The sequence below is a fragment of the Vitis vinifera genome, chromosome 2 (genome assembly GCF_030704535.1).
Source record: "Vitis vinifera cultivar Pinot Noir 40024 chromosome 2, ASM3070453v1".
Taxonomy (NCBI): domain Eukaryota; kingdom Viridiplantae; phylum Streptophyta; class Magnoliopsida; order Vitales; family Vitaceae; genus Vitis; species Vitis vinifera.
The window spans coordinates 18,455,796-18,470,714 of record NC_081806.1 but is presented as its reverse complement, the minus strand read 5'-3'; the positions used below and the strand labels follow the sequence as shown (position 1 = coordinate 18,470,714).

The window sequence follows — 14,919 nt, the reverse complement described above, 5'->3', positions numbered from 1 at the left end:
GCTAGGGTTCTCTCTTTGGACTATACAAAGAGAATGAAAAAAGTTAGAAACCTTAACCCTTAGAGGGGTATTTATAGGCTTCCTACTAGGCTTACGTGACTTTAGTCCACCATAGGCTTAAGTCACTTAATGTAGCCTATAAAAGTTTTAAATTGATTAATTAACCCAACAGGGCACCAATTAATCAATTAGTTCTATCCAAAGATACCGTTCACTTAACCTTGTGCAAGCTTGCGTGATTTTCCAAAATGCTCTTATGCATAAAAGTGAACTAAAAACTCATCCAACCCTAATAAATCATGTTATCAAGGGATATGAGCTCAAGTAGGGACCATTGAGACCCATAGAACATACTATTAACTCTCTCATAATCCAATTTTGAAGTTGAATCAATATCCTACTACAAATAGTCAACTACACTCTAGTACCCTATGTATATTACAATGAGACACTAAATGTTCAAATCCATAACCTTCCATGAACTGATTATTTGTAGTTTAATAATGTGAAAACTATTAGCATTTCAAGACTAATTCTACAATCCTTGAGTTACAGATCATCCTATTATGTGATCAAATGACATACTCTAACTCACTAAGAGCATATGTAATATTCCACTAAAGGAATTACTACGGGCCCATAAATTTCATAATCACACACATCTTTAGGATCACCCAATAGGACACACTATCTCAAAATCCATGAGATGTCATGGTGCCTCTATTGAGACTACTTGTTGCTACCGACTTCTATTAACAATGACTCAATCCATAAGGAATAAATGATCAACTTACGATCTCATCATGGTCAAAGTCACTACTAACTTCTACATAAGCTTAATATTCTCTTAAAGTTGAGAGGCTATACAATATAGCAACTTGGAAAAGTCATGACTACCCAATAGCCTTATGTCATGACTCACCATAGGTCATATTCGATGTGTGACCTTACACACTAGTGCACTTACCGACCAAGACCAACCATCTCTGCAATTAGGGGGTGGTCCACTATAGCCTCAAATGGATTGCCTAAGTCCATGAACTGGTTGTGAACAAATCATCTACTTGCAAGGAACCCATGATTTGGATCTTTTGTACAACTCCTAATACACCCAAATCATGTACAATGCAAGAGATGCTAGGACAAAATGCTCATAAAGTATGATGCATGGATTAAAGATAGATAAAAATGAACCTGAAATATCATTAAATAAATAATTATTCCAAATATGTTACATCATGCCAAACTTTTAAGGGTTTTATCTTAAAAAATAAATAATGTCATGTTTTTAAGAGCTCTATCCTACTAGCTTAATTGTCATTAACACAAACACATGAAATTCTATAATTGAACACAAACAAGATCAATAATTTCCACTAAGGCTTAGGGACTATCAATCATATTCTTTTAAAAAAACCTTAATCTAAGTACTATAGCATTCAATTTTTATAAAGTTGTTTATTAATGATTGAATATTTTAGGCAAAAGTTGGATACCCTACCTCAATAGTGATTAAACTTTGTAGGGTTATTTGATTAAAAGGGATGAAACAATCCCGATTTTTTAAGTCTAAGCTTTACTTTTTCAACCTAAAAAATACTCATTTTTGACATAAATACATTTTTTTTTTTGTAAAAATAATCTTCTCTTTTAAAACTTACATGTAAATAATTAAAATGTTGAAAGGCATTTATGACAAAAATGTATTACTTTTCAATCAATTAACCTAATCTAGAGACCTTGTTCATTATCCTTTGTGCAACCTCATGTAATTACCAAAATACCCTTATACACAGAATGAACCTAGAGCCAATCCAACCCTCATAAACCGTGTGATCATGGTATATGAGCTCAAAGAAATAACCATTGGAACCCCTAGGAGTACTGGCTCCTTCATAATCCAATTCTAAAGTTGATTCAACATTCCACTAAAGAGAATCAACTACACTCCAGTACTTTATGTGAATAACAATAAGATGAAGCTTAGGTCTGTGACTTACTATCCATTGCATACAAACTTCCCATGAATTGGTGTCCGTAATCTAACAAGGTAGTGTTATCACCTATCAAGATCACCTTTCAAATCCTTGAGTTACATATTCTACTTATTATGTGATCAACTAACATACCCTAACTCCAAGAAGTATATGTTAAATTCCACTAAAAGAATTATTATGACCATAGATTTCATATTCACACATGTCCTTTGGATCACCCAAAAGGACACATTATCTTAATCCCATGAGATATCAGGTATCTCTATTGAGAATACCTATTGCCATCAACCTCCATCAATAGTAACCCAATCCATAGGAATATATGGGTACTTTAGGGTCTCACCCATAAGTCAAAGCCTCTTGTTGATTTTAGCATGGGCTCAATATCCTCTCAAGGTTAAGAGTCCATTTAGTATAGTAGCTTGGTGAATCATGACAATTGATAGCCTTGCGTCATGATCCACTGTAGGTCCTATCCAATATGCATCACATACACTAGTGCACTCACCATGGGAAACCCATCCAAATGGCCAAAAGAAGTCATCCATCTAATTAAGAGGTGATGTAATATAGTCTCTACTAGATTGCCTAAATCCATGAACCGATTGTGGACAACATTTCTACTTACAAGTAACCCATGACTTGTATATTCTATGCAATTCTTAATGCACACAAGTCATGTACAATGTAAGAGACATAGGTTGAATGTTCAAATCAATGTCAATACACTAAAAGGATAGTAATGAGACAACTAAGTCTAACTTTGTTATATCATATCTTACTTTTAGGGGCTTAATCCCAATAGGTATGTTAGTTTTTAGGTTAGCTAAGAGTAACCCATGGTTATTACTTTCATAGTTTAGTGGACCATAAGCTATTTGCTATTACAAATCTCAGATTTCTAGAATAAGACTATGATATGTAATAAAGAAAATAGTTATATACACTAGAGAACACTAAAGAACACTCCCACAACCCATAATGTCACATCATAGTAGGAGGGTTGTCTCACAACCCAATAGGTTAATGTATTTAGGAAAGTCTTTAAAGGAAATCCTAGAGGAACATGAGACTAATCTAACAAATTATAATGAAGCAATGAGCAATGTTGACACTCATTTATGGCAAAGAGCCATGGAGGCAAAGTTAAAATCCATTGATTCTAACAAAGTCTAGGGTCTTATAAAGACACCTAAAGAGATAAAACCAATAGGGTGGAAATAGGTATAAAAAAAAATAGAGGAGTAAATGGAAAGGTTAAGACATATAAGGCTAGGCTTATAGCTACAAGTTACCATCATAAACCTAGTTTTGACCATAAGGAAACCTTTTCACTAGAAGTCATACTCAAATTTATCAAAGTATTATCCTTCATGATGCCTTTCAACTATGAAATATAGAAAATGGAGGTTAAGATAACATTCTTGAATTACTATCTTGATAAAAGCATTGATATGATGCAACTAAATGGTTTCATAACAAAAAGTCAAAAGAAGTTAGTATGCAAGTTGTAGAAATTTATTTATGGATTAAAGTAAGCATCTTGCTCTTGGAACAAGCATTTTGATCAGGCAATCAAAACTCTTGGATTTGATCAAAAGGAATATGTGCCTTATGGATACAAAAAGGTACAAGGAAGTATGTTGGTGTTCTTAATCTTACATATAGATGACATTCTACTCATTGAAAATGATGTAAGGCTATTGTCACCAATCAAGATTTGGTTGTTTGCTTAATTCCAGATAAAAACCTAGGAGAGGCATAATATATTCTTAGGATTAAGGTAATTATAGACCACAAGAGTATGAAAATTGCATTGTCTCAGGCCACCTACATTGATAAGCTTTAGTCAAGTATGTGATGCAGAAATCCAAGAAGGGTTTTCTACCCTTCAGGCATAGAGTTCTTCTTTCTTAGGTTCAATATCATAGACACCTGAAGAGAAAGATCAGATAAGGTTGACACCTTATGATTCTGAAAAAAGTAGTCATATGCATGTGATACTATGTAAAAGACCATATATGTTTTTTTATATATAGGAATGGTGAGTAGACATCAATCCAATTTAAGACCAAAGTGTTGGATAGTAAGTCACAGACTTGAGAAATTGATCAAATTAGATTTAAACAATTTTATCTCGATGTAATATAATAGGATAGTATAGTGCAACTAACTCTCTTTAGTGGAATATTAAGTCAACTTTAAAATTAGATTTTGAGAGGGTTAATATTTTTTTATGGGTCTCAACAATCATTAATCGAGCTTACAATCTTTGTTGGCACAAATATTTGGTTTAATTAATCGTGTGTGCATGAGGGTAATCAATTAATTAGGACTTGGTGGGTTAGATTAAGTGACCCAAGCACACAGTGACACTAAATCTCTTCAACTCACAAGAAATGCTATATAACCCCTCTTAGATTTTTGGGCTAACCATCCATTAATCCATTGTCTCTACCATTTCTAAGAAAACCCTTGCCACTCTCTTTCTCTAGAAAGTTGTGTAGCCATGCTAAACACATGCCAAGGATCAAAAGGATAAATCCACTAGGTGGAAAATACCTTTTTTTTTTAGGTTCCTACATCAATTGGAATCCGATCTAGAAACATAAAGATCCAAAGGTATGTCTTTTCGCAACTAGATCTAAGGTTTTGGCAAATTGTAGTTACGTATGTAATTATATCTAATAATCTTAGAATCTTAGATGCATGTACCTATGATCCTATCCAAGCAAGGAATGTTTGATTGTTCTTGATCTCAAGATTGATCATTTCTTTAGTAAGGCAAGAATGTATACTAACATATAGCATGATCAATTATTCTTGTAATCATGTTTTCCTCAACATTCCCTTTATTTTCTTTACTTTACTCATCATTCTTTGTATCACGTCCAAAATGATTGGATGTTGAAACTCATTCAATAATCATTCTCTAAAAGATGAATGATCATTCGCATTATGATTTCATTGTTCTTAACCATTTTTCCATCATTTAGTTTTTCAACTCAATTTATCTTCCATCCATACTATTTAAAGCTTTGTGATCCTTTTTCTGCACTAGTTGCCTTTTATTGTTGAAGCTAACAAAAAAAGAAAACACTTTAAATACTAAAATTGAGGCCCTAGCGTCAAGCATGAGAAATTAGGCCAATTTTAAACACTTAAAAGATTCAAAAGGCTTCAAAAGAACCCTTAAGAATGTTATATTTACAAGTTTGTTACTAGTCTCTTAGCAATGGAAACACAAGATAAAATCAAAGAAGAGAATTCAAACTAAGTTAAAACTCCAATAAAAATAAGAATAACATAATCGATGTTCTAAAAGAGTTAAACATCTAAGATTATATACATAAGAAAATTGGTATTGTGTGAAGGAAAAAAAAAATTAAGGGTCTATTAATGTTCCTATTCTTTGGAGATCACAATTGAACAAGCACATGAGAACAAAGAGCAATATAATGAGCAAGAGCTGAAGAATTAACATAACAGACCATCAATTGTATCCTTTGTACAATACTTATTTGTTTATTGTCATATCTTGGGGTGTACTCTCAATAACATGGTCACATAAGGATCTAAAATACAAGGAAAATGATCTCGTGTGCATAGATACGATATGATAGAATTTAGACAATGGAAATGATTGAAATCAATGGAACCGAAAAATATATAATGAAATTTGAATTTAAGGGTATGGTTTTAATCACCAAAATTGATGGAATGACCAAAATCAATGAAATTGGAAAATTGACACTAAAATCAAAACTCAAAGACAAGGTCACAATGACCAAAATCAATGGAACCAAAAAAATCTTAAATGGAAAATGAAACTTGAGCATGCAATCATGATGACTAAAGTCAAAGCAACCTAGAAAACAAAATGGAAAATATGACTCAAGGAAGTGGTCATGATGATTGAAACCAATAAAAATGAAAAATGGAACTCAATGACAATATAACAATGATTAAAATCGATAGTACCAAAAAATGAAAATATAAATAAAATAAAATAAAAAATCAATGACACAATTGCAATGACTAAAATCGATGGAACCTAAAAGATTAAACTGAAAACAAAACTCAAGGATATATTTATGATGACCAAAATCAATGGAAATAGAAAGCTCAAACTAAAAAAAAACCCCAAGACTAATTAACACTAAAAATGTATATTTCTTATAGCTTAATCAAGGGTTTCTTCATGTTTTCTAGTGTTAATTGTTCATTTTTCATTTGAATTCTTGTTAAAGCCTCTATTTGGAGCTAATATGGGCAATAAAATCCTAATGAACAGAAATTTGGGAGAATTCGAGAGTTTTTAAGAGCTTTAAAAGAAAATGCATCTTAGAGAGTAGATGGAGACATGGGATGATTGGGAAAGGCACCCAAAGGCTTGGCTAGATACTTGAAAATGTAATTAGAATTGAATTGACAGTTGTGGAAGATGAAGACTAAGGCAAGATTGAAGTCTAATGCGGCACATGCAAAACATTTTATTCTATTGTATCTGTAAGTGAAAGTGTTTATAAACCAAATTTTAGAAAGTTCCATCAAAATCAAAAGGTGGAGAAGAATAGTGAAAAACCAATTTTTGTAACACAAAAATCAAAATTCCTCTTTTAGAGATATTGGAATAGGTTTTGGCTAGGGTGGTGTTTGTTTGGTTTTTTTTTTTTTTTTTTACTTAATTCCAAATATAATTTTAATAATTAATAGTGTTAAGTATTAGGTTGTTTGTTTGCTTAATATTTTATTTCTATTAAACATTAAAAAGTAAAGAAAAATCAACATGTTACTTTTTTCATTTAGAAAAAACCAAAATTTTGGCTTTTTCTATTCAATAAAAAGTTTATAATAAGTCATGAAAAAATAGAAAAATAAACAATCTAAAGTCTAAAAGCAAATTACTATTAGAAAAAAGTTGAAAAAACAAACGCCATCTAGGTGTTGGCAGCATTTGAAAAAGCATTTTACGTATCCTAAAAGTGGTTTTCAACCTTCTCTTTTCTTATTTCTTTAATATGCATTAATTATTCCCTTTTGTAAAGAATTTTTTTTTAACCTTTTCTTTTCTTATTTCTTTAATAAACATTATTCCCTCTTATAAAGAATTTTTTTACTTAACCCCATTTAGATACACTTTTAAAAAAAATAAATAATAAAGGAAAATTATATTTGCATCTATCCAATTTCTCTTTGCATTCATCTTAATAATGGATTTTTTTAGCACAAAAACATCCTTAGTTGAAATTATCAAACTACCTTAAGGAGAAATATATATTTATCTCATTTCTTAGTGTTTGACACATTAAAGCCGAACATTTGCATAGTATCCAACCTTCCAAGTTTGGATGCCTCCTCAAATATCCGACCTTCCAAGTTTGGACATTATGGAATGTGTGTGTGTGTTTCATTTCTCTTACACTTTTTCACGATTTCATTCTTTAAATCATTTCTAAATTCTTCCTAGTTTTTTTTAAAATTATTTTTACCATATTTTTGTCAAAATTTATGTAAAGAATAAGTCTTAAAAGATGTTTTCTTTTATGTTTTATTGTTAAGAAAAAAAAGTTAAAGAGAAAAAGTAAGAAGAAGATGGGTGTTGAAAAGACGAATGAAAAGAGTGTTGTAGGTATATTAGAAATTTGTAGGTGCATGTATTAATAAGCTTAATATTTTAAAGTGGATGTGTAAATTGTTGTGAAAAGCTCTAATGTCATTATATTAATGGAAGAACACAAAAATAAAGTAAGTTATGCCATTACAAAAGAAAATAGGTTTTTAATGATGAATCTTTAGTCACGGTCACAAATTTCGTGACCAAAGATATTATTTTGTCACGGGCAGCGTAAAATTGTGACTATATGTGTTAATTAATTTGGGTAAAAAAAAAAACATGTTTAGTCATGGTAATTTTATCCACCGTCACTAAAAGGATTGATGAGAGGGTATTTTAGTGACAGATTTATTTGAAACAGTGACTATTTGTAAATTTAGGGAGGGAAATTTTGACGCCAATAATTTTAGTCACGGTAATTTTATCATTCGTGACAAAAAGTGTAACAAATGATGTTTTAGTCACGGTTATTTGTGAAACCGTCACTAACTTATAGTCACAAATTTCACACTGACCGTGACCAAATGCATAAAGGTTTATTTTAAATATTTTGAACCTATGGTCACGGGGTTCACACAATCGTGACCAAAGTCTATTATTTATTTTAAACCATTTTGGGGTTACCTGTTATATATATATATATATATATCATAGAAATTATTATTAATAGTAATAATAATAATAGTTCTTATTAATTATAAAAAGTTTAAAGTTATATTATTATATTTTTTTTAAGTTAAGAAACAAATTAATGTGTTACCCATTTTTCTTTAGTTAAAATTATTTAATTTCCTTGTTATGATTAATGTTTTAATAAGAAGTAAAATAAAGTTTAATATATTAGTTTAAAAATATGATTGTTCAATTTGATATTATTTGATAAAAAGTTTAAATGCAAGTGAGTTAGCAAATTAAAAAACAATTTTGATTTTATATATGATAAATAATTCTTATTGTATTTAAAGTAGGGACAATTGTCTTTTGGACCCAAAAATTAAGATTTGTCCCATAAAAGTTGCATAATTGATGGGGAGAATATAAAATATGAAAAGACCAATATACCCTTCAAAACTATTTTCTACCATAATGTTTGAGAAACTTTTTTATCTTTATTCTTTATTAATAATTATTGTGAAAATTTATTATTTTTAGAAAACTAATTTTTTTAAAAATATATTTGTAGACCCCCATTTGGGGTTCACTCTTTGGCACCTCTACAGGATATTTTTTTCTTTGCAGGTGGAGGGCTCTCAAGGAGCCCCGTGTCATCCCATAATTGGCCTTCAGTGAATCAAGTAGTGGAGTTGAAGGAGCCAATGAATGGTGGACACCTGGAAGGATCTTCAGAGAGGGCAGCATTTTTCTGTTATGAGGAGCGTATGAGAGAGGGGGAGGTGGTCGGCAGCTGCAAGAACCGTGGTGCTTTTCAGAAGGGCTTTTTGGCTGCTGGTTGGAGGGAGATTTTTGGAGGAAGCTAGAAAGGAGTAGCGGGAAAATGAGGCTAAGTGTGAGGTAGGGGAGTAGAGCTCAGGAGAGGGAAACCAAGGGAAGCTGGCTGGTGAGAATAGGAGGAGATATCTTTCATTTTCTAAAGGTAGCAAAGTGGAGAAGAAACAAGTTTGGAGGTAAGCATCTCGGGAGTAAAAGGACTTCCTCAAGTATGATTGCTACAGGTTTATTGTTTGTTTTTGGCTGTTTATCACTCTCCCATGTCTCTTGTTGATATTTGAATATTTGTTGATTTGCTTAGGGTGGATGATGAAGGCCACTTATTGCTTGTTGAAACATAATCCTACCTATATGTTTACCACTGTTAATCTTAGTATGTTTTGCTCCTATTATGAAAATGCCCATAATTGCCTTTGAAATGATTTTTCTCACCTAATCAGAGGGTTCACGGATGACTCATGAAGTGAAACCTCTGAAAATCATCTTTACTCATTTTCTTTTGTGTTCTTTTCAATGGATTTTTCTTTGTTGTGACCAATACTTTGCTTCTGGGCCTCGTTCAATGTAATGGCTGTAAGAAAGTAGATCACAAATGGATCAGCTGATGCTACTTTGCAGTCAGATGTTCCGCGAGAAGAAGACTCATTAAGGCAGCTCTAAATAGTCGAGAAAATTGGGTCTTCCTGGAATTATCCACTTTGATGATTATGGGAAGTTGTTGAAAAGTGATTATACTGTTTTGGTATTTATGGAAGAGCGCATATATCTATGGCATCACCTCTTCTAAGATAAGTCACAGATTCCGAATCTATCCTTTTCTAGAGTTCTTGATTGTCACTTTCTCAATTGTTCAGATTCATGAAGCCAAATGTTGAAATGGCAGATTGCTCTTCTTGAAGATGCTAAAATAGTTGATGTAAGATTTCAGCCATTTGAGAGCCATGTAAATATTGAGACAGCTAAGCTATAGGAAAGTATGTTTGGTTTAGTCACCTCGTAGTCACAGAAATAGTTCGAAATGTGGGTTTCAAGCTCCATGTTTCACTGTGTTTCCATGCATCCTAACAAACCAAAGCCCCTCTTTCCTAGTAGGTATCACAAGTTAATGAGGGAGTGATCCATTCCATTTTGGTAAGTGGAGAAAGTGGGGCTGGTAAGACAGAAGGCACTAAAATGCTTATGTAGTATCTTGGCCCATGTGAAATGTTAAGAATAGCAGTTGAGCATGGATACTTTATGAGGTGGAATGGGTTCACCTATTGGAAAAGTTTAAAATATTCCTGTGGCAAATAAGCAAATGCGCTCTAGGAAAGCTCTGGTGAGTGGTCCTGTAGATGGTAAATCACCAAAAGCTGAACATGAGAGTGATCAGGTCGGTAGCAGAAGGGTTTAGGAATTCAGGGCTTTTGCAAAAGGGGACTCCGCATTTGGTCTTTGGTGTGTTTAAGGACTTGTTGGAGTCTTCAGGTGAAGTACCCAATTCGGTGACACTGATTTCAGTTCTTCCTGCATGTACGAAACTTTGTATGGTTGATTTGGTAGGCAGATTCATCGGTTCAAGGTGAAAATTGAGATCAATTTTGATAATATGGTGGGAGCTGCACTTCTGGACATGTATTCCAAATGTGGCCCTTGGCATTAGGCTTATGACATATTCACAAAATCGAGTAGCAGCAGGAACCTAGAAACATGGAATTCGATGATTGCTGGAATGATGTTGAATGGCCAGAGTGACATTGTTGTAATAAACTACAATTCTAATGAATGAGACTTTCATGCAAGGTAGATGGTGTGGAGTTCTTTGGGATCAGAAACCCATTTGTTCATTGGTTACTTTGGAACTGGTGGCAAATGTCAATGGAGCAGCAATTACGAATGGTGCATTACCTCTTATAACTGCCAATGAGAGATGTCCACGATCTACTGAACAAACCTCACTGAATGGTATTCCTTTGCTAGTACTGGGAAACAAAATCAACAAGCCAGGAGCTTTGTCCGGACATGCTTTGGTTGAAGAAATGGGACTCTCATTCATGACCTCTGTGTGAAGCTCAAAGAATATGAAAAAGGCGTTGCTCCTATTGCAGGATTGCTTGACAAATCTTGGTTCCAGATTTATTGGGGAGGGATCCTTGGCTGCTAATTGCATAGATAATTTTGTGATATTTGTAAATTCTGGTGAAGCTTCCAAGGCTCTAGAGATTGATATGCCAGAGGTTGAGAGCTTTTTCTCTAAAGCAGCTCCAAAATCAGATCATAGGAACTCTAATGGGAAATCAAATGTGTGTGTCCCAATTGGGTCTAAATTTGACAAAGTGCAACTAATCGAACAGCAGGAAGAATCCAGATGAGATTAATGAGCTGTTGGCATGCTTGGACCCACTCCCCACCACTTTACCATTTGATCATTACCAATTTCTTTTACCTATCACCTTTCTCATTTTTCAAATTCACATATCTATCACATCACCACTAACCCACTTCTCATCACCCTTCATATCCCTCATACTCAACATATCTCCACTCATTTTTCTCACCAATTCCGTCACATCCATGGCTCACTTTCCTGTACCCATTTCCTCTCTCTAAACTTACTCATACCCATCTCATGTACCCTGCAGTCACCACCCTCATTCTTCCACCTTGTATATCTATGAAGCTCATCCATCAAGCCTACTCATATAACCCCCTTTTATCATCATCCCTAATGCCACTCCAAGCCCAACCCTTCATAACCATCGCCAATAACAGTTTCTCTCATCTAATCCGTCACTCCAATCCACACATGCTGCACCCCATGAGTCAGACCGACCATCACCTGCTTATACTCCTGATATTTGAAAGGATCACGTGGCTTCGATTTCTTCGGATATTCTCTGAAATCATTGAATTGATCTCCAGAGGCAAGCACAGGGCAGAAAACGTGATTTAGAGAGTAAGCAGCAAGCCCTGCTGGTAATGGCATCTGAGAATATAAATTTTGGTGACATGCAGAGCAAACCTGAGATTATTGATCCTCCATACCCGTGAACTAGACCGGAACCTTTAATACTTTCTCATCATCTCCATACCCATAGGATGTGATGATTGATGGGTATATTCCAAAATGAGACATCAAACGGGGCTTGCCTACTTGGGAATCAGAAGGCGTTTGCACCAATCGAAACACAGGAATCTCTGGCGTAGTCGTTGACTGTTTGACCTCCGACACTCTCTTCTCCAGCGACTTGGTCCTTTGTTTTACTGATTGTGATCAGCTTGAGTTGATCTGTTGAACTTTGGAGTCCGTTTCTCGTGAGAAACCCATCAGCCATGTTTATTCTCGATTGGTTTTATGGCGTTCTCGCCTCCCTTGGCTTGTGACAGAAAGAGGCCAAGATCTTGTTTCTAAGTCTCGATAATGCCGGAAAAACGATGTTGCTTCACATGTTGAAGGATGAGAGATTGGTTCCGCATCAGTTGACTCAGTATTCGACGTTGGAAGAATTGAGTATTGGGAAAATCCAGTTTAAGGTCTTCGGTTTGGGGGGGCATCAGATTGCTCGCGGAGTCTGGAAGGTTTATTATGCCAAAGTGGATGTTGTCATGTACCTGGTGGATGCCTATAATAAGGAGAGGTTTGCAGAATCCAAGAAAGAATTGGATGCACTACTCTCTGATGAAGTCCTGGTCGATGTCCCATTCCTTATGTCTACGAGCTCAAGTCAGAATTCTCATTTAGTTTCAAAGGCTACTTGTTTGTGGGAGTCGTTGCTAGCTCGTAATAGTCAATATGAAGTTCTTACATCAAGCCCTATTGAGGACTTGATAGCTCACATGGAGCATAGGTATCGCATTTCTGGGTCATCTTTACTTGCAGCTATGGATCAAAGTTCTCAGATTCCTCATACGGATGTATTAACTGTCCAATCGAGTGATCTAGCTTCAAGCCATTTGGATGGCAGAGAATAGACTGATGAATCTTATGTCAATGTAACTAGGGACAGACAGAAGAACAGGTTAGATTCATCTCAGTCACAAGTAAATGATGACACACTTTATGTGGATGATAGAAGTGGAAGAGTCCACCCAACTGTTGATATAGCTGAAAGTATCAGGCTCTAGACTCATACTTTACAACGTATTCATAAACAATCACTTCATCCGGAAAAATCTAATGATGGAAAGGGTCCAGAGCTTCTAAGAGGCGCGTGTGATGGTGGTACAAGTGAACATGCTGAGTCTTTAGCAGCAACTCTTTCTAAACATCAACAACACTTAGCTAGCTTTCAAGTGATAATCAACCAACTTAAGGAAGTCGCTCAATCAATACAAAAGTCGATATCAGAATGTTTAGAAAAAATGAACGATATTTCCTCTAATGGCCAAACATCATGGTAGATCAACATCGCCCATCCATGCTCAGACTAGTAAGATGGACGAGGCATTGGTGAGACTTGGTCGGTTTGATCATCACATTTGTTGTCTCTAACCCAGATGTAGAAGGACGGAGGCAGATTATGGAATCTAATATGTCAAAGGTTTTGAAAGAGGATGATGTTGATCTGATGATGATTGCTAGAGGAACCCCTGGGTTTTCAGGTACTGATCTTGCAAACTTGGTCAATGTTGTTGCTCTCAAGGCAACAATGGAGGGCATCAAAGGAGCCCGGTCCTAAAAAATGAGGTTCATGTACATCGGGCACAATATGGACTTCACCAGCAGGCTTTCTGGATAGATGATTTTGTGTACAGGCAGTCTAACGCCAGTGGGTCAAGGTCCATTGTAAGAAGGGAGTGAAGCTTGCTGACTCAGTTCTGGATGATCGCGATGAGGAAAACTAGGCATTGTGGCCGTCTACAAGGCTTCTTGGTGCGTCATTCATTGGTTGAAATGGGGAGTAAGTAATATTTGAACCCTATTCATCCAATGGCTGATCCCAATCGTAGTGCTTTGAATGATGAAGATTCAAGTGGGTTTCGGTCATACAATCGCTCTAGAGCTTGCAGGAAATTTGAACCTAGTGCTTACACTGTCGAGGTTATTGAAGCCTTGTGAGATGTGTGAAATGGTTACATGGGGACTGGCTATGGTGATATTAATAGGAGTTCGAAGTATGAAAATACAGCATAGAAATTTGATCGCCCTTAGACTCCTGGAAGTTATGGAATTCAGTCAAGTATTCCTCATGATGGATACGTTAGTAAGGGTGGTGAAGTATGTGGATGGCCAGCCAGTACAGAAAGCTCACATGACTCAGTTGAAGCTGGGCTATTGATATAGTGAACGCAATTACACTCTGGGATTCATACCTACGTGGTCGTCAATTCCTATTTCTTCCACTTATGCATGAACTGCATGGCCATCTTCAAGATACCTGTGTTTCTGCCATTGCTCTCTCTTATTTCCTCATTCTTTAATTGTGAAAATAATTTTTTCGAAACTCCATTTTATAAATAACCTTTTTCAAATTTTGGTTTTCAAATAATTCTAACTCTCTCATTTTTCATCCTTAGGTTTTTTAGGTTCCCAAATCTCATTTTCAATAAAACTTTGCCACCATTTCTTTTCTGGGGAGCAATACTCATATCTCCTCTGTTTTTTAAAATGATTTTAAATAAGCATGAATTAAATTCTGTAATTCCAAGTGATGGAATTTATGGAATTAGTTCATGCAAAAATAAACGGGCTTTGGTGGAGGCCCCACATACATAATTTTGATGATTGATTGGTTGATTGATTGACTTGAGTATCACACTTGATTGATCCATTCTGCTTTATGATATGCATGAGATTATTCTTTAATTGTGCACTAACCCCCTCTCTAGATAGCGTATGATGGCTCGTTGCCCAGGTATGCGCTCATTCTTATTATG

General features: G+C 34.9%; 1 protein-coding gene across 1 annotated transcript; it reads left to right on the top strand.

Moving 5' to 3' along the window:
• Window positions 1-12,477: 12,477 nt before the first annotated feature.
• On the top strand, window positions 12,478-13,014 carry LOC100266574 (GTP-binding protein SAR1B-like). Its single transcript, XM_010645975.1, has one exon. The coding sequence runs from the start codon at window positions 12,478-12,480 to the stop codon at window positions 13,012-13,014; it is 537 nt and encodes a 178-aa protein (XP_010644277.1).
• Window positions 13,015-14,919: the final 1,905 nt, after the last annotated feature.

Excerpts from the sequence above, each read along its gene's own strand:
- LOC100266574 (XM_010645975.1), top strand. The coding sequence starts at position 12,478 with ATGTTGCTTCACATGTTGAAGGATGAGAGATTGGTTCCGCATCAGTTG.